We start from the raw sequence: 24445 nt of genomic DNA, 5'->3' as shown, positions 1-24445 counted from the left end.
TTAAATGCTCACCTGTATAAAACGTAATTAAAACCTCAAATTAAAACCTTCTTAAGGATGTTTTGTATGTACAATCCCAGCTAAAAATCAATATTGATGAATATATCCACCTTTGGTGTATTTTGAGTAAGAAATTGTGAGGAATATTACAATTCGATAGCTACAGTGCAGAGATGTATTTTTTAATATTTATTGCGTTTTTACTGAAATATTTCGAATTTTGTGAATCGAAATGATTAGCTTTTGGCAGAGAATTTTGCCATGTGACAGATACATGTGATGGTTAATTTCATTGAATCATATTTAACATCTTTTTAACCAGTTAATACTTGTATAATATTATTTGAGCAAATATTTCCTCCGTATTTAAACTTTTGCAAATTTTAAACAAATTCTGAATATTATTTCCATGTGTTTTTGTCATTTGAATCGACGTGGTTATACGTTTCCCATAAGAACACATGTTAATTCGGTGCAAATTAAAATCCTTACAACTTGTGAACGCTTTAGTGAATCGATTTAAAAATTGTACTGAAGATTCTAAACATATGTAAGGACATTCTGTACAATTTTCATTAAATTCTCAATATTTTGAAAATAGATACAAAACATCCTTAAGACAAATGATAGACAAAGAGAGAAAGAGGAATGTGGAGATGCTTATATTAATTAAATTGATAATAAAACATTAATTGTATTAATTTAATTCATATATAATACAACCGATTAAGGAGGGTAAAATTTTCTTTATTAACGAAATTAATATCCCCCTGCCAGCGTGCCTCGTCGGCAAGGACAATCTCGGCCGTAGAATCTCCTTTCGCCGAGGGGGAGTTAGCGCGAAGGAGGCATGGGGGCCCCTCCGGTCAGATTAGGCCCCGTCGGACCCCTCTTGCTCGCTCTCCCGCGCCGTCGAAGCCGTTCCATCGTGCCGGTCTGTGTTCGCCTTGCCTTGCCTTGCCTCGTGCATTCGCGCCATGGTCACTCGCGTCTCGGGCCAGCTGGATCCGGGCAGTCTTACGTCGGTCCCGTCGTCGTCGTCCTCGTCGTCGTCGTCGTCGTGAACGACGTGAACCGACTCTTCGTAACTCTCTGATGTAACTCCCTCCTCTCTGCACCCGTGAAACCGCATCGCGGCCGCCTTGTATCGCCGCGATTACGCACACGGACGGATCGCGCACACACGCGCACGCACGCACGCACGCCTGCGAGAGAGTCGCGCCGAGAGCGGACCCAACGATCCCGTAGATCGCCCGCGAACGCCTGCGACGCGTCCTCGCGCGCGCCGGGACCGATCCGCGCTGATTTCGCGAGAGTGCGGCTTTTGTCGAGGTTCACCCTTGTCGGGGATGAAGGACGTGGGAATCGGCAGGACCTGTGACCTGTGTCTCGCGGATCCTGCTCTGATAGCGACTCGTTGGGTTCATCAAGAATTGACTCCAACCCAAGTTTTAAGTGTGTTATTGTTCTCTTGTGGAAACCGTGAGATCTTCTCTTCTGTGTATGTGTGTGTATGTGTCAAGCTTTGCTTTCGAAGCATGGGAGATTGAGAAAATCTGAATGATAGACTAAGAAGAAAATGTCGTTGATCATCTATTTGTCCTGATAGGCGATGGTTCCTTGGGATGATGATCGAGAGAAGAATGTAAGAACAGAGTCAGGACAGGATTGAAGCAAAGTGGGAAAGTGCAAGCTGCGATTTACCATCGCGAAATAGCTCCCTCGATATGACCAAGTAACGACATTGCTCCGATATATGGATCGGTTCGCGGATCATAACTCACGCTGCAGCATCGTTTCTCTTTGATTCGCCAGACACGTAGAATATTGGCGCAATAAAACTTTCCAGACAATCGGACGGATCACTTTGCGAACTGAACGTTCTCCATTAAGCTGATCGTAAAAGGCAAAATATTGCGGATTTTTGGCGGCGACGATCTGTCGAACCGGAAAGAAACCAAGCTCGTCGGAAGGATCCGAAGGGAAGGAGCGAGATTGGGAGGAAGTGAGAGATATCTAGATTTGTAGAACGGCTTGTGCGTCGAGCTCTGATGTGTGCCACGGATCTATCTCGTGCCAGTGCTCGCGTTTGAGCAAGATCGTCTCCCCGGATCTTTCCATGGTGAATCGAGATCGCCGATCTTCTCATGCGATTGACGCGAACGACGCGCGACGTACCGAGAACGATGCGGTGAGTGCGGACGCACTTGACTCGAGAGAATTCGCGGGCTCGCGGGGCCGCTCAGCTGGCGATACATCTCGCTGACGGATATTGGATCATGGATCTGCGCGTTGTCGTTCAGCGACCGTACTTTCTCAGGTGGAATCGCGCGGAGGACATCGGCGAAAGTATCTTCGATCGTTCACAGAAGTAAGTCTGACTATTGTCCTACAACCGGGACGCGTCGGGTGTACGATTCAAAGATTACGGGAGATGATAGCCCGATTTTATGGATGTCACGAGAGATAAGTTTCTTCAAGAATTTGGAAACGAGCCGGATCCTTAAACGCGGTGAAACGTGAGAGGTTTAAGAAGTGGGATCTTTATATGATGACGATTTTAGAATCCCGAGATTTTAGATTTCTATGAATTCTCAGACGCCAACACATCACGAAAGAAAGAATAGAGTTGGAGGTGCGACCCCGAGATCTCATCAAATGACTCGGATTTTGTATATTTTTAAAATCTTCCCTCATCCTTAATGAAAAATGCAATCTCCGCATTCAATAATTTTCAGAATCAAATATCAAGGCGCCAATATATGTATGGTATTAAGGGTTAAGTCTCTGCTCGAATTTAGACATTTGCGTGAATCCTGAAGACTTGAGGTGTGACAGCTGGCACGAGGCAGATGATAAGAATTTAATATCGCCAAAAATTGGCAGGAATACGCTTTCTTTCGACGAACCCCTCGCGCTTGCGACTCAGCGCGCCTTCTTGGCCCTGAAGCCGGAGCGACGTTCGCCAGTACGTCCTTGATTTTCTCTCGATTAGTATCCATGCGCGCGGCGGATCGCCCGTTATTGAAGGAGGAAAAAGTGCCGGGCGTCGTTCCGGTTGGCCGTTTCGGTTCAACGGCCCGCGCTCTGAAACGGCCTGTATCAACGGCCCGTGCAACCGCCGTTGATACAGGCCGTTGACGCGAGCACACAATGCCGATTCTTTGCACGTTACGTACGACGAGCGTGGCTTCCGGGATTGCTTAGGATTACCTACGCTGAACTTTCACCGATCGGCAAAAAATCGCCATGTTTTCCGCTCGAACAACGCCACGGGACGAGGGAACGTTATATTTATAAATGCCGACGTGATCTTCCCATTGTGCTTTGTATCCGCGATCTGCGATTTTTTCCCGTCCTATCTTTCTCCCCCTGCAGCCAATGTTCGGTATAAAAATAATTCTCTGTACGTATTATTAATTAATTTTATTAATTAATTTTTTAATTCATTTTATTAATTAATTTTTTTAATATTATATTTTTATTAGATATTATATATATATTACTCTTTTTCTCTCTCTTTCTATTTGATTTATCAAATTTATTCTTCGTGAATTTTTTTTTTCAACAATTTATCTCCACAAGATTTCGGGTAGAAGTTAAAAATTTATCTCGTGTATATCTTAATTCGTTCTAATTTTAGCAGAGACCGGTATGTAGATTATCAGGTTGACTGAAAAGAACGCTCTACTCTGTGGAATTTCTAATGTTTGCCACGCTTATCGAATGTTTGCTTTCTTTCCTCAAATTAATTATCGAAACCTACGATGCCGTCGAGCGTGAAGTACGAATCGTCTTGAGAGGAACGGGAGGGTAAACAAGAAGAAATTCCATCGGGCGGCCTACTGCTTCTGGCAGTTGATTATACAAATGGCACAAGTCTTATTTTCTTTTCACTGGGCTTATTGTATTTGTAGTTACGTAAGCGTTCAAGAAATTTTGCGCACAAAACGCGACAGTCAGGTTAATCACCTGATATCTACACTTGTATTAAGACAGGTGCGAAAGCGTGCAATTCAGATTTCCTCCGCTGCAGAATTTTCTTTTTCGTCGTTCGAAAATGATAACGTGACAATCCTTTTCCTTTTTTTTTTATTTTATTACGATATGGCAGCCATATGAATTATTATTATTAATATTAGTGATAAATAAATTTTGAAATTATTTTTAAAAATTTTAACAAACTTTTTGTTTTATATTATACGATGAACATGTCTTTTTTGCAAAATTCAATGCGTATGAGAATTAATTTATAATTTCATGTATTTTATTATTAAAGTCTATATTTTGTATAGAATTAATAATAAAATTATAAATTAATTGATATATATTAAATTTTTCGTAGAATATGCTAGGCATTAATAACGTTTTAATTATATATTTAATTAATTAGTGAAAATTTAAGAGAGAACTTCTACGACATAAACTTCAAACTCTCTTGGATAGTAATAGCTCATTAATATTAATTCCGCTTTAGAGAGTACTTTAACAAAATCCCGAAAAAATATAAGTCTATTAGAGAAAATTACAAGCACACACAAATAGCTAAAGTTGAATATAAAGAAGGAAAAACGGATAAAAGTTTCTTCCAAAACAAGATACAAATTTGTCGACGTAGCGGTAGGACCGACACAGGTACACCGTAATTACTTATCGAAAGGTACGACTGCGTTGCAAAACGACAAAATAAATCCAGGGACGAAAGATCAGATTAGATCTCGCAGTAATCTCTACCACCCAAGAAATGCACGGTGGAACGATGTAACTGAAGAGTAAACCGGGGACAGTTTCGCTCGATGCAGCTGATTAACCCGCGTTTCTCTCTCCCTCTTTCTCCCTCTTCCTTTCCGATCTTATTGCCGATGAGGCTGTTAATTCCTGTTGCGGCGCGCCCTGCGAATTCCAGCGGGCAGTCGAAGAGAATCAATGGCATCCGGTGCGTTTCGTCCGCGGACACGAAGAGGGATGTTCCTGGTCGCGGCCACTGGTTCTCCAAAGGCACGACGTATAAATACCGCTTGGTCGCGAACCCTCCCCCCCCTCCTCCTCCTCCGCCATCGTCTCCTTTCGTCGTCTCCTCTCCTGCTTCTTCCCTCCTTGGCCCGTGGTGTCTATTTAGATAATCTTCCGCTTGGCGGGAGCGGCACTCGATGCCGTAGGGGAGCCTCTCTTCCTCGCGGTGGCTTCTATCAAGGTGGCATCGTGTTCCTCGTTTGTGGATCGGCGATTGTCCCCTCTCGCCCCTCCTTCACCTCCCGTTCCTTTCGCGATCGCCGTTAGTTCCCGGTGAAGCTTTTTGGCATCCGCCACGCCCGTGCGCGAATTCAGATCTCGTGATCCGTGCGACGGCCTTGGGGAGAATCCCGAGGAAAATCTCGAGGAAAATCCCGAACGTGGTGCCGCCGAGAGCACCGAAGAGAACTCGAGAAGAAATCTCGAAGGGAGGTGACGTCTCGATGAAAATGTCGAGGACGCTCTCAAGAGGCGTCTTGAAGAAGAACTTTGAACAACATCTTGAGGAAAAGCACGTGAAATATTTGGACAAGTTTTTAGGAGAAATATCTCTGCATTATTTTTCCGAAATAGAAATATCGATGACAAGAACTTGGAGTCAAATGTAAAAGGAAAGCCATGTAATTTGTAGAAATAATCTTGACATACAATAGCGCACACGGTATATGATTTTAAAGTAAATCTAGCAGAAGAATTAGAGGATTCTTGACAAGAAGTCTTGATAGTAGATCGAAAGGGACTCTCTTTGCTTCTTTCTTCCTCTTAAATACTACTCGAGCCTGACGTGATATCGGGAGTTTTCGAAAAACAATACGGTGAGCATCGAAGCATACGGAATGAGAAGAGATGCTTTAGTTAGCGACTACAGTGCTGATGGCGACGGAGATCGCTGATGCCGACGAATTTATTCTGGGAGGGTATGTACCTGGTGTGCCGACCGTTGACTGACTCGTAAGTTGTTTGTTTGGCGTGAGGCCGATAGGAATATTTGCATATTGTGAAGATAAACGGAACAGTAGCTTCGGCTACTGTTCATAAACTATAGTTTCTCTCTTTATGATTTCGCTCCAGGTTCGCTTCAACTCATTTGATGGAGCAGCTCGTATCTCTCGTGAAATTTTTCACATATTTTCTATTTTTGTACAAACATTGAAACTAAATGGATTGATATTTACTTTCACGATATCGATATTTTTCATACATCGATGCAATTCAATTTAATTCGCATCAATTTTCTTTATATACCTTTCTAGTTAAACATATTTTATAGAGATTTTATAAGATACGTTTCTATGTCAATTTATCTATTTTAATTTTATATATCTCTCAATAAGTTGCATTAACTGCATTAATAAAAATGCTAACTTTCTTAGCGATATGCAAAAAGCATAATGAAAAATAATAATAGACATTTATTTTCTTATTACATGAGCGCCATTTTTATGATTGCGATCAATACTACTGATCCCTATTGATGTTTCTGTAATAATTCCAAAAGAAGAAAAATAAATAGCACCTAGATCCGAGATGTCGATATTAATTGTTAACCAAATATTCGAATTCTCTCAATCGCGATACGTTATCAGGATAATGTGTTATACATGTTCAATAAAGAAGCTACCGACTTTGCGATGATATGGTTTGTCATTACATTAGCTAATTTGCCGAAGAGCAAATGCTTGTTCCATATTTTTTTTGTACTTATTTTTCTGCAAGTTTTCCCTTGTGGTTAAACTAGATTAATACGAGTTCGATACGATTCGAGTGCGTTTACATTAGATACTGCAATTTCTACAATATTAGAACGAAGAAATATAAAGGAGAATTCCTTGTAAAAATATATTTAAAAATATCCATCTAAATTAAAGTATTCCATGAAATAATGTCTTCGTAACGACTTTTTCGGGCGTTATTTAAATACAGTTATTCTTAAACAAGTATTTCATTCGTGTTACTTCCGTCGCCTGGAATGTCCCAACACGAGTCATCGAGCGGCGGCGAGTCAGATATAAATATCGCTACTTCAATTTTCTTAAGGAGAAACACAGTTACTCACCACGGCAAAAATATCATGTCACTTCTCGCATGACTTTAATAAATGATTAATTAATGACGCAATCTCATCGAAAGTGACGCGAGAGGATATAAATTAACTTTTCAGTGCAGCTGCGATCATGCATATATCGCAAACGGAGATAGATACAAGTAAAAGTATTCTCCCATCAGAATTTAAGCATTGATTTATAATGCGTTTGTTTAGACTTAGATCGCGAATTAATTTATTGATCAATGACGAATGGTCGTTAAATCATGAGGATTAGTCTGATTTAAATCGCGTTCTCTTAATTAAAGCAAATAATTGGAAATGTATTTTCAAGCTACTGTCCATTCTTTAATTTTCATTTCATAATTTTTATGGAGAATATTTTATATTTTTGTATAAATTATTTATTATACACATTTATATTTATCATGTTTATAATATTGTTTGTATACATTTATATTTATTACGATTTATTTATGCATATATTATCATATTTGTTTCGCGCGAGGCTAAAAATATTCAATGATGCATCTTGGTCTGTTATTTTTTTGCAATGCATTAATACGGGAGAAGTTTCGCGCGAGCAGATGTTCGGGACAATTAAAAATGATTGACGCGAATGTATCCGGCGCGCGAATCGCAGATTAACCCAGAACAAAATTGATCATGGAACGAGCCAGCGGCCGGGATGTTCTGTGCGAAAGGTTAATACGAGTTTTTCTATACTTAGAAATGTTTCCTCGGGAGAAAGATTTTGAAATCCTCTGGTGAGATGGGGTTTTTTTTGCTTTTCATGGAGGCAAAAAGTATTACGTTGGCGAAGAAGTATGATGTTTGACGTACAAACGAGTAGCAGGTTCGAGGCATTAGCTTACCTCGAGCATGAAAGCTCTCTGATACCTTAATAGATATGAGTATGGAATTATTATAAAAATATATATTAGGGAAATATGAAATTATTATAAAAATTCTATCTGGATAATAGTGGGATGTCATCCCACTAGAAATAATCCTGATAAAAAACAAGCAATTTATATAACAATAAAGCCTATAGGCTTATTCTAAGTGTTACATTTATTTTACTTTGAGACATTCTAATCTCTTTAATATAATTTAAACTTATTAATTTTATAATTTTTATTCATTTGATATTTCTCTCTCTTTAATAATAAAAAAATTATAAAAAAATTATATTAAATATTTCTTGTTAAAATATATATTAAACATTTTATAATTTTTTAATGAAACTACTTGAGATATGTTTGGAAATTTTCCAGTCAAATTCTACAATTATTTACACGTAGTTCTTTATAATCCTTTTACAACTTGTATTGTTAGATTTTGATAAATGTGTCAAAAATTATATATGAAAATTATTTCTATATATATATATATATATATATATATATATATATATATATAAATCATAAATATTTCATTTTTTAACTGTGCTTACACTTATAAATTAATGTACATTTAAAAAACGAAATACTTGTGATTTAAAAATAATTTTCATACATAATTTTGGAATTTACACCTCACAAATCATAGGCCTGGAATAATTAAATTTGGAACGCGACACTCTCTTTTTTTCTCTGTCGTGGAATTTTAAGAGTTTCTTTTGAGAAATGCGTCCAAGAATTCAAATTAGCAAAAGAGTAATTTCTTTTTATTTATTTTTTTTTTTTTTTCGTATCTTTTATATTTTTTTTATTAAGTATAATGTATAAGTGTCTGCACGAAATAATCTCTCTGAAAGATGTATGTATATAAAATATTATGTGTGTACATAAAATATTATTGTACATCAATATAAATTTCATTTCTTATATTAATACCTTTTTATTAAATGCGCTTTCTTTCCTCAAAGAAAGTGTTCTTTGCATCTAAAACGTTAATTTCATCTGAAGATGCCAACAGATAATCGCAACCTTTATATATATATATATATTTAGATCTTTTAATTTAAATCTTATTAACTTTGTAATTAATATGTATAAATCAAAGTTTATGGGCATCTTGACTTTATGGCTCTCATTCTTTGACATTTTGGCGACGTACTGTCGCGAGTCCGGAGCAAAATCGTCAAAATACGCGGGAATACACTTTTCACGCGGATGCTTATCGTTTCGCAAATAAACCTCACGACGTGCTGTGCCGCGTCGCGATGACAAAGCATTGCGAATGTTTATCGGTTATTAGCTCTGGGACGAGTTGCCCCCCCTTGTACAAATAATGTCCCGTGAAATGGAATGCGGTTGCTTCTCCTTATGCGACGCTTTCCTTTTTCGGAATTGAACGAGCCAGTAATGACTGCAAATTTTTGCATTACTTGCGCAAAATTATATTTAAATCCACATACATTTTCCTTGTTATAAAAATAAATTCCAATGAATGTATTATTACGGAAATAATTGGAATTATCGTTTAATATACATAAATATATTTTTAGTATTTTGTTTCATAAAATGAGAAAAAAATTCAATAAAGAGAAAATAAGAACGGGAAGATTTTATTTGCGAACGAAAATAATATGCTCCGTTCGATCGAATGTAAATCTCATTGAGTCGTTCTTTTAATCGAGCGAATTGATTCAATTGAGGAACCGAATGGTTCGCGACACGCGCGTTTATAATAGAAGCGATCCAGCTGGAGGCTGCGAGAGAGCTACGCTTTCGTTTCGGTTTTCTTACGTGCTCCGCGTGCCGGGCAAAACGTGATCTTCCTTTTCTTCGCGATCTTGATCTTACGCCGGGGCAAGAACCCCTTCGATCAAATCGCAACGTGCGAAGATGCATTGCTCGCGCGTGTTGCCCGCGACTTTGTTCTTTTTACCTTGGTAGTTCTTCTATCGCTTCTCACTCTTGCACTTCACAATTTCATTTATATAATGGATGGAAAAATATTCAATATGTGCGTTATATATAATTAATTATAAAAATTTGTTTTAATTAAATATATAAATATTTCTCTTACGCGCAATCGCAAAATACGATTTTATTTCAGTACTTTTATTATATAATTTATGTGTATGTATATGTATACAAATATTATAAAATTATAGGGAGATTTTTAACTTAAAAAAATCTTAATAAGCCTTAAAGACTTTAAAAGAGCATAAGGTATTGTATATGACTGTTTCAGAAATCGCAGTAGAGATAAATTTCGCGGGATAAATATAACGAAATTAATTTGGCCTTGGCATCCATTATTTAGTAGCGTATTTATCGATGCCTTTTAATGAACTATGCAGAATCATCACTACGTTCGATCTTGAGAATTGGCTGAATTTTCCAATCAATTATGAATAATAAATTCTTTCGATTCTTTAATTTTTAAATTTATTAAATGTTATTATTATATTATATTATATAAAAATAAAGAAACTGAAATTGAAAGAGAAACTTAATGAGACTAGAAGAGAACATGTACATCTTTCAAAGTTATTCTATATATTTTTTTTCTCATGGAAATGTTCATGATGATAAAACGCATTAATGTTAAGAATTGAAGAGTTACAAGAAACAATATCTTTCAGTTAAGTTTTCAGTAAGAAAGAAAAATAATTTTAAAATTATTATGGAAGTTAACTTTATTATTCTATAGGGTTCAACGCCGTCTTGAATATTACTCTATATTTTTCTGCCGCGAAGCAGGAGAAACTAATTAGATCAACAAGGATAAAGATAAACGCACACAGAAAACGTCAAGAATAATCTTTACTTACTCAGTATTGTGGACACTGTCGGCAAAGGTTCGCGACTGATTTTCATCGACGAAAATACATTTTCCGTCACATTAGAAAAATTCAGACGCGATGGATGAACGCCAAACGGTGTAACGTAGCTGATAAACACATTTTTCACGTCGACGCGAGGGAGGAACGATTTTTTTTCCTATATTCCATCTTTTCGCACCGCTAGAAACGAAGACAGCATCTTGGCTCGAGTTCAACGACTCGCGACATAGATCCGTCATCGATTACAGATAAAATAATGCAATGAATACCTATCTATGAGAGACTGATACTCGCTGACCTTACCTTACGGTAGCGAGGCACGTGAATAGTATGTAAAAGGCACGCTTTTAACAGACGAAAGTGATGCGCGGCTTTCCTTGAAGAATCTTTCACACATGGATCTCTGATGTCCATTAAACTTGTTGAGGATTATGATATGAAAACACTCGAAGAGATAAAGAGTGTTAAGATAGATACTTTTTTATTAATTAATTTTCTTAATTTTTTATTTTTTCTAATTTTCTTAAATATAGGGAAAATAAAATTCAAGATTCAAATAATTCTCGAACAAATTATTTTGGACAATTGTACAGTTTTATAAAAATTTGCAGTCGCAGACAAAGTTAATTTTGCGTCGGAAGTCTAGTTAGGATGAAAAAAAGCTGTTTCAAACGGAAAGAAAAAATAATTGTGTCGAATACCATTGATAGCTCGAGTAGCGGTGCAATAATGCATGACGATAACTTCCGGTTCGGCGATGTGTCCCGTTTGCTTTAACGGTAATAATAAATTTGGAACGGATGTTTTTTTTTATGCAAGGCCACACGCGCGAATTCCTGCGAATTTTCATCCATTATACCTGTCAGCCGTGGCCATGCTTATCTACTTAAACGTATGTCCATTAAACCGCGGGACTTTTGCAACTCCTCGGATATAAATCGCAATTAAATCTGTATTCTTACGTTCTCGTTGCATGCGCGATAAATTTCGTTGTTTATTTAAGTAGTTGTCAGTTAATCTTCTTAATATCGCGCGGAGGGGCAAGAACGAGGCTTATAAAATTCGAAATGTCAGCCAAGTTACATGTCTAGCATTTCTTAAATTTGAAACTTACAACGTGGATTAAAGAACGGTATGGCACAAATAAAAAATAAATATATATACGAAATGTGAAAAATAAAACCTAAATCTTTCCTGACAAAATTGTGCTTTGCTTCTAAATAAATGACATATTATAAAAGTGCGCGCGCGATCCTTCTTGATATATTTATCTCTTTCTTATATAAGAATTTTATTAGACAGCAATCACACACATACACATTATAAAGCCTCACATTGTCACTACTTGTTGTCTACTGTTCTCCATCAAATTATTTTGTAATGAAAACGTAGGAGGTGCATGTAGGTGGCAGATCGAGATTTATGTAGCTTAATTGCAGTTTTGCTTTAATTACTTGCTTATTTATCCGTGTACGATAAACGGCCAGCAGATGACCTGTGAAACTTGCGCATTGATCCGCGAAGCATCGCGACAATTATGCGTTATAACGATCAGCTGATCCGGTTCGGATTATCGCGCACATCTTCCATCGATTCCAATGGAAAATGCGCAATTGGCTCAATAACACGGGTCTCTCGAAGCATATATGAAGCGAACTTTAGAATAAAATGAAACATGCGTGTAATAAATTGTAAGAAAATATCTGAAGCATAAATAGCCTTTGTATGCAAGTCACCAGGTGTCTTTACGTGTATGTGTATATGTGTAATTTATGTTTTTACATTTAATGCTGAGTGCAATGGCTGCGTTTAAATTCTTTATTTTTGAATTCAATTTATTCAATTTTACAATATTATCAAACAAATATATAATAAGAAATCTCTTTAATGCCTTCTTTCATTTTCTATCGATTATATGATACACATATAGAAAAGAAAATTTATTTAAATAATATTACAAATACACACACACACACTGTATATAATTACATACACTTTTAATGCTAAATTATAATGTTGTGTATCATTAAATGTCTATCACTCATTATCTTGTTAAAATCCTTAATTTTGAAGTTTTAAGAGAGTTTTTAAAACAAGAAGATTAAAAAAGAATCGTACGCGCGATTTGTTGAACGAAAATGCGTGGGAGAAACTTGTGTAGGTCGGATTAAATTCGTATTCCATGTACAGAATTTGAAATTTTTTATTTTTAAATAGAAAGATTCACGAATCTTTCCATTTGAATGATCTGATAGCGACTTTGGATCATTACAAATTCGCTGGTTTAGCACGATTTTTATAGATATACACAACTACGCATTTTGAAAAATAATTTAATAATGGAGATTTTATTGGAATATGCAACATGAGAGCCTGTATGAAAAAAAATCTGCGACTGAATTTTAAATCTGGATAATGTAGGCGAAATTATATATTCCTGTGTAACATATGTTGGTATTATTCAACGAAAATAAGTAATATATTTGATTGTGCCTTATCATTAATCTCACATTTCAAAAAATAGAAACAGAAAGGAGTATAAAATAACAATTTTCTATGAATTATAGGAGCAATTCATATAAAAAGAACATTTCTGAATCGTATTACAAATGAAGGATTTGAAAAATAATCATTTGTTACTTAGCGCTTCCGCATTATTGTCCCGTTTTATTTATCCCGCAATTTATTTTAATCTGCGTGGTCCTCTCGAAATATCTCGTGGCGAAATCGTAAACCTGTTGTGAGTTCTCGCAAATTTTTTTAACGATCCACAGAAATAGGAGACCCCCCTCGGACGTCGTCCTGCTTGTTCTCGGACCTGACGAGAGCCAAGAAAGAATTTCGCGGCGGTACATCGATCTTGCAGTCGCGCCGGTGGCCTCGTCGCTTCCGGTAGCGACTTTGAATGGTTAGCGGCTCGCAAATTCCGGCGAGCTTCATTCATCGGCGATGGCGCACGATAAATAAATAAGATCGTGACCGACAGTTATTGGGGAATGCGCGAACGTTCGCAGTAATTCACGGAGTGAGCCGCATTTTGCGTACGTAAGTGCGTGACGCGTCCGTCGCGCGAATCGTTCGCTCGTAACTCAAACGGAGATCGTTAATATCTCGTATGAATCTCGAATGAGGACGATTCATGCGAACGGCGATATTTTCTCGAGCAACGCAGCGCAAGATTCATCTCGTTTTCTGCTTTATATTTATGCACCTGCCATTTTTAGATGTCAACTCTCTCGACATTTGATTACTTTTTTCATTTAGATGGTTGTCCGGATTGATTTATTCTGTATTTCAGGGTGAGGGAAGGATGAAGAATGCCCCGCGCTGGCGGAGGAGACGGGGGTAGCGGACCCCAGAGGACGGGAGGGGGTGGCTTCGGAGGATGGCTGGGGGGCGCCGCGAGGGCTATGACAGGTGGAGGCGCCGGTGGTGGATATGTCATTCTGGGTGGCACCAGATACGGCCTGCGGATCTCTCAGGTATTGTGCAATCCATTCATTAAGCATACGCTTGTCAGAACTTTTTTTAATTAAAATGTTTTAAAATAGTAAAATGAAAAATAATAATTATAATTAAATAATTTATAATTAAATAATTTATAATTAAATAATTTATATTAAATAATTTTTTTTAATGTGCAAAACAACATTATTAGAAATTAATGAATTTATATTCATTTTTAAGTCATGAAAGAAAATGTATATACATCTCTACTGTAGCTCGATCGTTTCCTAATTTAGGATTTATTTTGAAAAATAAAGTTTAATAAAATATTTTAAAATGATTTGAAATAAGGAAAATTAGATTTATAAAGTATTTTAGTCTGATTTAAAAATAAGATTAAGCGGAATTTATATTATTCCACGAGAGAAATTTGCGTCATTTTAAATTCCTTCTAATCCGGCTATTCTCTTTGAATTTGACCACCGGCAACGACCTTCGATCGAGTCGTGACAGGGACGATTCGCGACAACAAGATTAAGACGTCGAAGGACCTAAACTTAGAACCGATCGCACAAATAGAATCCGCCAGTCACTGACTCGAGCCGATTTTGCGGCGGCTCTTCACTTCTCATCTCCGCTGTTTGTTCCGACTTTACGCCTCTCTTTTCACATTTTGTCCGAAATAATAAGCATCGTTGACGTCACACTCGACACGTACGACTGACATGAATCTCATGTGACACATTCGCGCGTTATTCTCTACTGAATCCTGTCGTGATCTATATAAATCGCTTTCAATTATTTGTCGTCATCTGAATCGATGACGTCACGATAGATTCCGACCTGCTGAAAATATTATCCGGGATTGATGATATAAAAGAGATTGGCCGGGATTTAGAAACAACGCAGAGAGAAACACGCTGCATCCTCAACAATCAAATACGCAACATCTTGTCGTACGTCATTTTTTCACAAGTTTAAAAAGACGAGATGCATTTAAGACAGCGAATGTTTCTGATGTAGAATATTTCTGACTCAAAACACCGGGATATGAAGAAGAGAAATGAGAAGAAACGAGGAAAATGCTTTACCGGAGATGGAAAAATAAAATTATGTGTTTACAAAGTACAAAGAAGTAGAATAAATAACGAAAATACGAGGCACCTTGAAAAAAATTGCAAACCAAGTCTGCTCAATATATATTCCAAATTAAACTTGTAAGGGTAAACTTTCAACGAGTTCGAAATTCATAATGTCGACATTTTACCAACTACTCTTGAATATAAAAAAAAAATGTATAGTGTACTCTATTTTTAAAATATCTTATAATAAAGGACAATATTATTAGCCATATTTCTGACGGAATAAATCAAATTCAGGCAAACTGAAAAAATTCGCGGTAAATTAAGCAACGATGGGGAATCGCTTTACGAAGCAAGATCGGCCGTGTGATTCCAGGAGAGCCTGCCGCCGGCCAACTCCGGAGAGGACTCGCAGGAGCATCGGCGAAAGCGGGAGAGCGATTCGCGGGAGCGGCTGACCGAGAAGCCGGCGGAGAAGCCGCCGATCGATCTGGCCGGCATCGCCGATTGCTGCTGCATCGGGCCGCGATCGCGGCTTCCGCTCCCGCGGATCCCTCCGGCCTCGATCCCATCCTCGATCGCGTCCTCGATGACGTCCGCGACGCCTTCGTGCCCTTCGACTACCGTCGACGGCGGCTGCTCGCCGCCTCTTCCTGCTTCTATCGCGAGCGTCGCGGAGACGACGCCGACGTTCGCTAATAATAGCCACGGCGCGGTGCAAACGTCGGTGGGGAACACGAGCAGCACCAGCCAGCAGCCGCAGCAGAGGCAGCAGTCACACCACCACCAACATCATCACCACCACCACCAGCATCAGCAGCATCACTACCAACAGCAGCATTACCCGCAAGCAGCGGCAGCGGCGGTAACGTCGTCGTATCCGCCGATGACGACGCCGACTTCACCCTCGACGTCGCTCGGCTACTCGTCCGGCATCCCGACGACGACGCAGACCGTCTCGGTGCCGCGGCAGCTCGCGCAGTGGACGAAGCATCAGACGCTCAAGCTTCAGGTACTACTCGAAATCGATCGATTCGTTCTCGATTCTCTGGGTCTAATCGGCTCGTTCGGTTCATTCGACTGATGTTTCTCGGCCGTTACATCGTTCGCGAGTGGATCGTTTCTTTTTTTCCCCGCGATGGCCGTTCGATCGCGTTCACCTGGAATTTGCGCGAGGTTCGAGCTTCGTGCGTAGACTGCGCGTGAGGTGCGAAAGATCGTCGCAAGGGATACAAGGTGGAGTGGCTTAGGTCCGGAAGACTCTGTGTCAGCAGTCCCGAGGTAAGTCTCAAGGTCATCGCGAGAAATTTAATCCCCTCGTAAATACTACCGATGGCGGACGTGAAACTATGTCTTCTTGAGAAAACAGATGATTATCTTGTGTCGAAGATATTTTTTCTCAGCTCCTCCCTGTCTCTTTGACATTATGATTAAAGAAATTAATAATGTTCAATTGAAGAAAGATTCCTTAAAATAATAAAAATAATATCTTTCTTCTTTCAAAGCATTCGAGAGATCTTTCAAGTCTCCATGAGATGATGTAGAGCTGATGATGATGTAGAGCTGATGATGATGTAGAGCTTGAAAAAGTATATTTATTATTATTATTTTAAATTTGTGTGACATAATTTTTTTATGCTCGAGGGGGCTTTATGATAAAACTGCTCCCTCCATCGTGGACGAGAATCTTTTTCTCATTTTTACGAGACTGTCAGACGCATCCTCTCACTTCGCCTCGAAGCACTCGCGGTCTCTTCGTGCCAGGAAAATTCGTCGGCTCGCAAAGAGGCTGCCAAAATTCACGCTTGATCTTTCCGCGCACATATTCCCTCCGTCTCGGTTTCTTCATTTACTTTTTAAAATCGCGCACTCTCGCGCGTTCGCCCGATTTTTGGATCGCCTCACGCGCAGCGGCACGCCGCCGTTTCGAGGGGGAGAAGATAGAGGCGACGAAAATAGAATATCGCTTCTTTTTCGACTAGACACTTACGTATGCGCGCATACGAGATGTCCTGGGCCTGCCACTTCGTCGAGATTACGTCCTCTCGCAAGCACGATGCGCGTCAATCGTAGAAGCGCGATGCACGCTCTGGCTTTTGTCAGAAATTTGCACTGATTTGCTGAATAAATGTAATGTTTGTTTTGACTATTGAAAATTAGAGAGACACTAAAAAATATATTTCTTTAAATTACAATTATTTTTCTTAGAGAATTCAATCAAACAAATCGTTTTAGACAGAGTTCGAGAGTAAGATTATTTCTGATTCAACGCTAATTCAGTCTCTAAATGGAAAATATATTTTACAAACTACCAATTCAATTTCAGACAATATTGTTATGAAATTTCGTTCTTCGCGGAATTATCTGTCTAAGATTTATTTAGATTTTTCTTCAACAGCATTACGTTATTAATAAAATTAATAAGATTAGTTTAATAGTTTTGAATTAATAATTTTTTAATATCAATATCCTCTCCATTAAATGTGAATGAAAAAATATTAGAAGAAATCGTAGAAACGAAATGTTTCAATCAAAATTTTGTTCCGAAATGGAATTTATATATATTTTATTTTAAAACGATTGTCCTGCTCAATAAAACTGCAATATAGCATTACATTCCTCGAATTTTATTTCTTATAACTGAATATAAATCCAAAAAAACATGGTAAATTAATTCTGTTTCGGATAGTTTGAATTTTTGAATAATTAACGCTATTCAAAATTAAAGATTGATTAAATTAATTTTATCGAGATTTGCTGATATTGTCTCGTGTCGTTGAAAATGAATAAAAAATAAACATGATCATTTACGTGTTTCACGAGCTGATTTCGTCTGTCTACGCTTATCGAAGCTGTGAAATTTATTTGTTTTTCCCTGCCCGGCTACAGGAACCAGCCGTGATAGCGGTGGACCGACTGCACAGGTTTCGCTGGAGCGGGGGCGGAGGAGGAAGTGGCAAGAAGTCCTCTTCCGGCCCCCGCAGCGAGAAGGCCGAGCGCCTTCGTGAGCTCACCGAGAAGCTCAAGGGACCGGCACCGGTTCCGCCACCCAGAAGACCGTCGCGGGTCCAGGCTTCCTCCCCTCCTCCGGGCGGATACCAGCCGTCGTCTCAAAATTATCCACAGGTGAGGAATTCCAAACGTCACGGTGACGAGGGCATGACGCGTTCCGTTGCGCACGAACGAGCGATATTTTTCGCATCACTATTTTCTCTTTACATTTTCTCATATGTTTGCTTCAAATACACATATTGTCAAAAAAAAAAAGAAAATATCTACTGTCATCATATAAATGTTGTAAAACATTATTTTATTATGAAATTAATTATACGAGAAGTTATTTAAAAATTATAAGATTTTCCTCATAAATTGTCAAAATTATTAAGAATCAATAAATAAAAAAAAAGATAGTGATTTATTTAGTTTATAAGATTTTTTGCATCGATAAGATACTTATTTATTATTAAATTTCTTTATATTGCATTTATAGTAAGATAGTATAATTATCTTTTTTTTTAATTTTATCATTTGAGATAATTAAGAAGAATATTAAAATTAATATTAAATATTTGACTTAATATATTTGATTCTTATCATTACAAGAGAGAATAATTATATTGAGATCACTTTGACTAAGAAGTAGCCGATGTATCTACTTCTCATTAATAAATCTCAATGGCCATCTTGTCGCTCGTTCCAAGAAGAGTTTTGCTGAAGTTTACGATTCGTGAGACACCTTTGTCACGATTTCGCTGAACTCGGTGCATTCCAAGACGCGTATAATGATGATCGTTCTCTCGTAATCTACATAAGAGCACACGCACAACGAATAATATAATTGTCATGCTGCTCGTGATCATTTTCATATATTTCCTCTGTTATCCTTAAATAATTTCTTTCCATATAAGATCGTAACAATAAAACAGGACTCAATAAAACAATATAAAATCAGGTTAATTTCAGTTCAATAAGTCAACGTTTATTGAATATTATTTGCTTGACTCGATGTCATCGTTCATTAATTCTTGTTTAAACGATGTAATAACGGTATCGCTGATATCATATAGCAAGGTATTTATTAAGGGTGGCAGAGAATAATAGAGGTCAAAGGTTACCGAAATGATATTTTAATGATCACGCATCATATATAAATCATTATCTGATTTATTGCCTACGTAACATTAGACATCTAATTAAAATCCACCCACAAATGAAGTGGGCGTACCTATGTACAATGCACACGAAGAGCATCTGGGTTCCGCTAGATTTGTAACTCGACGTAATGCAAGAAGCTTGATTGTACAGAAATTTCTCTGGATCTTTGTCAGACGGACTCAAATCCAGGTCGCTACGATGGTCGTCCGTCTCATCGCAGCTTCACCTACAGCGAGGGCGGTCAACATGGTGGCAACAATCAGCAACCACAGCATCAGCAGCACCAGCAGAAGGATCATCCGAAGTCGATCGTCCGTAGTGAGAGTGTCAGTGAAGAGTGTCTCAGTGATCGGTCAGGGAACGACCCGTATCGAAAGGCCTGCCACGACTCGAGGAAGCCCTCGAGAACGGGCAGACCCGAGAGAAACAGTGGTGACGTCAGTGACCTCAGGAGCAAACAGAACGCCAACGCGGAGGCGGCGAAGCACTTGAGACAGTACAGTGATTCCGTGGTGGACAGTGCAACGAGTGTGGACGATCTGTGCGATAACCTGAACGCCGCTTCCGTTGGCGGTGAGGGGGAGGATCGGGATGCGGTAACCACGCTGGAGCCGCGTGGGTTGCTCGCCTATCACAGGACCGGCGTGCCCTACAGGAGCGCCTCCTTCGGCCAGGTGGACTTTAATCAAGGTAAGCTTCCGTGACCGGCCGAGCTCGTTAAGGACGTCCCGAGGTCTAATTAAACCAATTACGCAGAGCGAGACTGATGCAGATTATGTTTTACCGTAAGATTTACTTCGTCGTCATTGAAGTAGGAGAGAAATCGGAGAGCGTCCTCGTCCGCGATTAAGTCTTGTAAATTGTTCGTAAAAGCTTGATGGTCCTGCGTTAATATTCATTGTCGTGCTACGATTCGTTTTTCTTCTTAATCAACAATTTACGCGGATTTTTACATGATATCTCCCGCGGAATTAAAATAACGCCACGTGATAGTCTTATATTAGATTTCAACCTTGAACCAAATAATAGTTTTAGTTGCATAATGGAGGACTAAAAATAAGAGAGGCGTAAGTGCGCCTGTCAATAAAGTTCGAACTTCTAATGACAGATTCAATAACATAGTAATACGGCATCACATGTTCTTGACCCGTACATATATGCTATTTGCTTACAATTAGATCATCGTAAAACTTTTAAAATCATTTCACATGCTATTTTTATCCGATCCAAAATATCTTTGACAAAAATTTCTCGACCCAGAAAATATAGGATATTATTGAAATAAAAAAAAATGAAGGGAATTTTATATTTATTATATATTATTATTATATTTTTTATATTTTTTATATTTATTATATTTATTATATATTTTTATTAAATATTTATTAGATATTTTATTATTTATATTAGATATTTTATTATTTTTATTAGATATTTTTTATATTTATTATATATAATAAACTAATTTTATTGTTAAAATACATAAACATTATTAGAGAGGAAAAGTTTTATTATTGAAAAAGTATCATAAATTAATTCTGCGGTTAAGAAATAAATTATTAAAAAATATTATTAATCGAATAACGATGTGTAAAAGTCAGCAAAAGTCCAACACTTGAAGGCGCGAAAACATGACGTTCGGTTGGCGAGCCGGAAACACTTTACGCTTCCGAAGCAACAAATCTTTCGAGACACCTTTTACGCACGAAAGACGGCTGCTGCGAGCGCGGATAACCAGGTGCTCCTGAAATATCGTCGCCAGGATTTTCGCGCTTGCCTAACTCTCGTCTATCCGCGATTGGGCGTGTAAGCCAAATCTATTTATCTGATGCTTATACTGTTTACGTTATATGTAGGTAAAATATTATAAATCTCGTCGAATATTAACGACACGAATGTTTACATATCCGAAAGTGTCGTTTTGCAATTGACATTATTTCAATTTAAAGTTACAATTATTACTACTTTAAACGTCGCGTTCCAAGTCAACTGTCGAGCGATTTAATAAAATTATTTATCGCGAATAAAAATATATGTATCATGAAAATATAAATTAAGAAAAATGTTTTTCATTTTCTAAATAAAGAAAATACAGGAGGTTATGATTTGACTTAACGAACGAAATCTGGATAATTTCAACGAGTTTGTACTTTCGTAATTTCAAAACTTCAAAATACATAAAAATGATATGTATATATGTGAGATTGCGAAAACGACATGTACAAGATATATCTTCTAGTATTTACATAATCGAAAAACTTAGCGAAATTATATTCCACATTTCTTTATTTCTATTTCTTTATTTATTGCTCGATTTCTTTCCTCAGAGTGTGCAGAATAAAATTTCGTATTGTACACTTCCCTTTTAATCGGTCAGCGCGTTCCCCGGAACTTGGCCAACAAGACACGCGCTGTTTCGCATCTTCGAGATCTCCTCCCGTCTTGTAGATCTGTTTGTTATTATTGGAATAGTCCACACACCTCCTCGACCTAAGAGCGCTGCCAAACTTACGTGACACTCGAGGAGGTAATTAGGACTTCCTCCGATGCTCTCTCATCTCGCGGCTGAAAGACTGTGTTTGTTGCTCGGTGCAAGAGTACTCGAGTTATTATTAAAAACGATCGCGCGTAATACGCCTCTGAAATACGTCAGACGAGTAGCATCTACGGAAATCGTTTTTATACCGAATTTTATATCGTATTTATACCGTATTTATAGAAATTTGCCTTTTTTTTTAAATTCAGTCAAAATTATTAGTAAAGAGAAGAGGTTTAAGCCTCGATTGCACCAACATTATTTTGGCTTTAAGCGAGACTTAAGTATATATCTGTCTTTATTTAGTTAGAAAGAAAGATAAAGATAGACACACATATTTAAATATTAAATCTAAAATAAAGTTGGTGCAACCTGGTCCAAGTCTCTTTCCTTTTTTCGTTATTTATCTCTTAAATTTTATTATTAGTAAAAGTAAAAATTCTGTTTTACAGTTAATTTACATTGCATTGCTAGAAAAAATTTTATAGATACATATTTTTTATATACATATAAATTTAATTACAATGCATTATATTTATACTTTAAAGTTTCCGAGATAGAAAACATATTTTTTAAATATTACAATATTATTTTAATTCGGAGAAAACAATTCATATTCTCTAGATATTACAATATTAATACTTTATTCTCGTATTTTTCCAAATAATTTAAATTGAAATTGAAATTTAATTTAAATTGAGCTTTTCACAAGAAAACTTTCAATTTCTTAGTATTTTTCTTTTAATAATAAAATTATTATTAAATGTCTAAAAATATAAAAGATAATTTTCCATTTATTATTTTCTACTTTTTCATTGACATTGATATTAATATTGATTTCGATGAATATAAATCGTTCGATATTTTCTTTCAAAATCTTTCAATATTAAGAAGCTTGATAAAATAAAACACAAATGAAACAGAGAACAATCTTACTAATTTCTCATGAATTTCTGCAAAAGATGCAGATTTTACTTTCAGCACGAACCCGCACTTTCCTCTTCCAGTGACCCGACAGAAAACTCAGCCGATCGCGACGTCCAATCGCTCCGAGATCAAGGACGTTCGCGCGAGCACATTGCCCCGTCGTCGTGGCGATGTCACCCCAGGTGGTTCGACGCCCCAAAACAGCCCCAATCGACAGAGCCCGAGGACGTCGACGCCCAGCGTCGACAGCGCCGTCGGTTCTGCCGAAGGTCTAGGGGTATCTCAGCAAGGGAACCCCGAGGAGATCCGACCCAGAAGCGATGGCTCAGACAGTCTGGCAACTTCCAGCGCACTCACCAGCCCGGAACCTCTGGTCCCGGAAGTGAACGAGCCGAGGGTCGATCAAACGGACGCGGCCGCCGTCGAGTCGATTAGTCACGAATCGGTTTATCCGATTGTCGAAGGAAACACCGTGGAGGAGACCGTTCAAAAAGGTTAGACTTCAAGAATATGTGTATCGGTATCTTGTGTTTAGTTTTGAAAAAGGGCTGTTTATAGTTTGACGATATAGGGAGAATAATTGGTTTTAATATTTAGTTTTTAAAATGGGCTGAATGTTTATAGTTTTGAGGAAATAGGGAGAATAATTCTCATTTCTTATCTTGATTGTGTAGAAATATATGTCATTTATTTAATTTTAAATATTTAGAGAAGAAACTTAGCATAATACAATTATTTTATTGTTATCCTTTATGGCATAATCTGTTTTATCTCAATTGAGATTTGACTATGTTAGCAGATATCGATTTTTAACTTGCTTTAACAAGGAGCGCTCTTAGCATCTCTCGGTGTAATCTGTCGAAGGAAAGGAAAACAACGGCGGATAGTTCGGAATCCCAAAGTTGTTGGAGAGCAAAGTTTCCGCCCGTCATAGTGGATCGATTGTGTGCGTGAAAGATATCTCAGTGGGATATAAAACGGAAATACACTCGCGTGGGAGTCCGCGTGCGCGAGCAAGGGATCTGTTTGCCTGAGTGTTCGCTTGCGTTGCTCATCAACGGGGGAAACAAGCGGCAGGAAACGGACGAACAAGGCGAGGAAACGCGAGTGATCGGCATATCGTCGTCATCGGTTAAGAAATGCGCATCGGTTCATCATTTATTGTGAATAGAGAGGGAGAGAGAGAGAGAGAAAGCGCGGTTCCAGCCGCGTGAACGCGCGAGCGCACGTGAAGTCATCAATGGAGATGGCTATAACTCAATGACGCTCAAACGTCTATTTCCACTCTCTGGCACCCACCGTTCTGAAAATAGTGCCGCGCAAAATAACATGGAACTTACGTGCACCTTTGTACCCGTGCTCCTGTCGATGCACCCAAAATAGTCCTCGTTCTCTCTCTTGGCTTCTCGACTCTTGCTCCGCTTCTCGTTATCCCTCGACATCGCGAAATACATGGTCCATTCGATTCGGCCGTGAAATGAGCCCGATCGAATTCACGTCGA

At 38.0% G+C, this 24445-nt stretch overlaps 1 protein-coding gene across 5 annotated transcripts in view; it reads left to right on the top strand.

Annotated features, from left to right (window-relative positions):
- LOC105248614 (rho guanine nucleotide exchange factor 17) overlaps positions 1 to 24445 on the top strand; it is a 58309-nt gene that overhangs the window by 1581 nt on the left and 32283 nt on the right. For 2 of the 5 annotated variants that reach the window (XM_011253496.3, XM_011253498.3), the window contains exons 1-6: positions 1036 to 2371; positions 14095 to 14278; positions 15702 to 16337; positions 18215 to 18451; positions 19654 to 20170; positions 22979 to 23437. In XM_011253496.3, coding sequence (XP_011251798.2) covers positions 14114 to 14278; positions 15702 to 16337; positions 18215 to 18451; positions 19654 to 20170; positions 22979 to 23437 — 2014 coding nt within the window. In that variant the 5' untranslated portion in view covers positions 1036 to 2371; positions 14095 to 14113. Of the gene's footprint in view, positions 1 to 1035; positions 2372 to 5736; positions 5931 to 14094; positions 14279 to 15701; positions 16338 to 18214; positions 18452 to 19653; positions 20171 to 22978; positions 23438 to 24445 lie in introns of those variants that run through there. The other 3 variants (XM_011253499.3, XM_020026683.2, XM_011253497.3) reach the window with 3 other exon arrangements.

The sequence above is a fragment of the Camponotus floridanus genome, unplaced genomic scaffold (genome assembly GCF_003227725.1).
Source record: "Camponotus floridanus strain SB8 unplaced genomic scaffold, Cflo_v7.5 scaffold10, whole genome shotgun sequence".
Classification (NCBI taxonomy): Eukaryota; Metazoa; Arthropoda; class Insecta; order Hymenoptera; family Formicidae; genus Camponotus; species Camponotus floridanus.
This window is presented reverse-complemented; position numbering and strand designations above follow the sequence as displayed.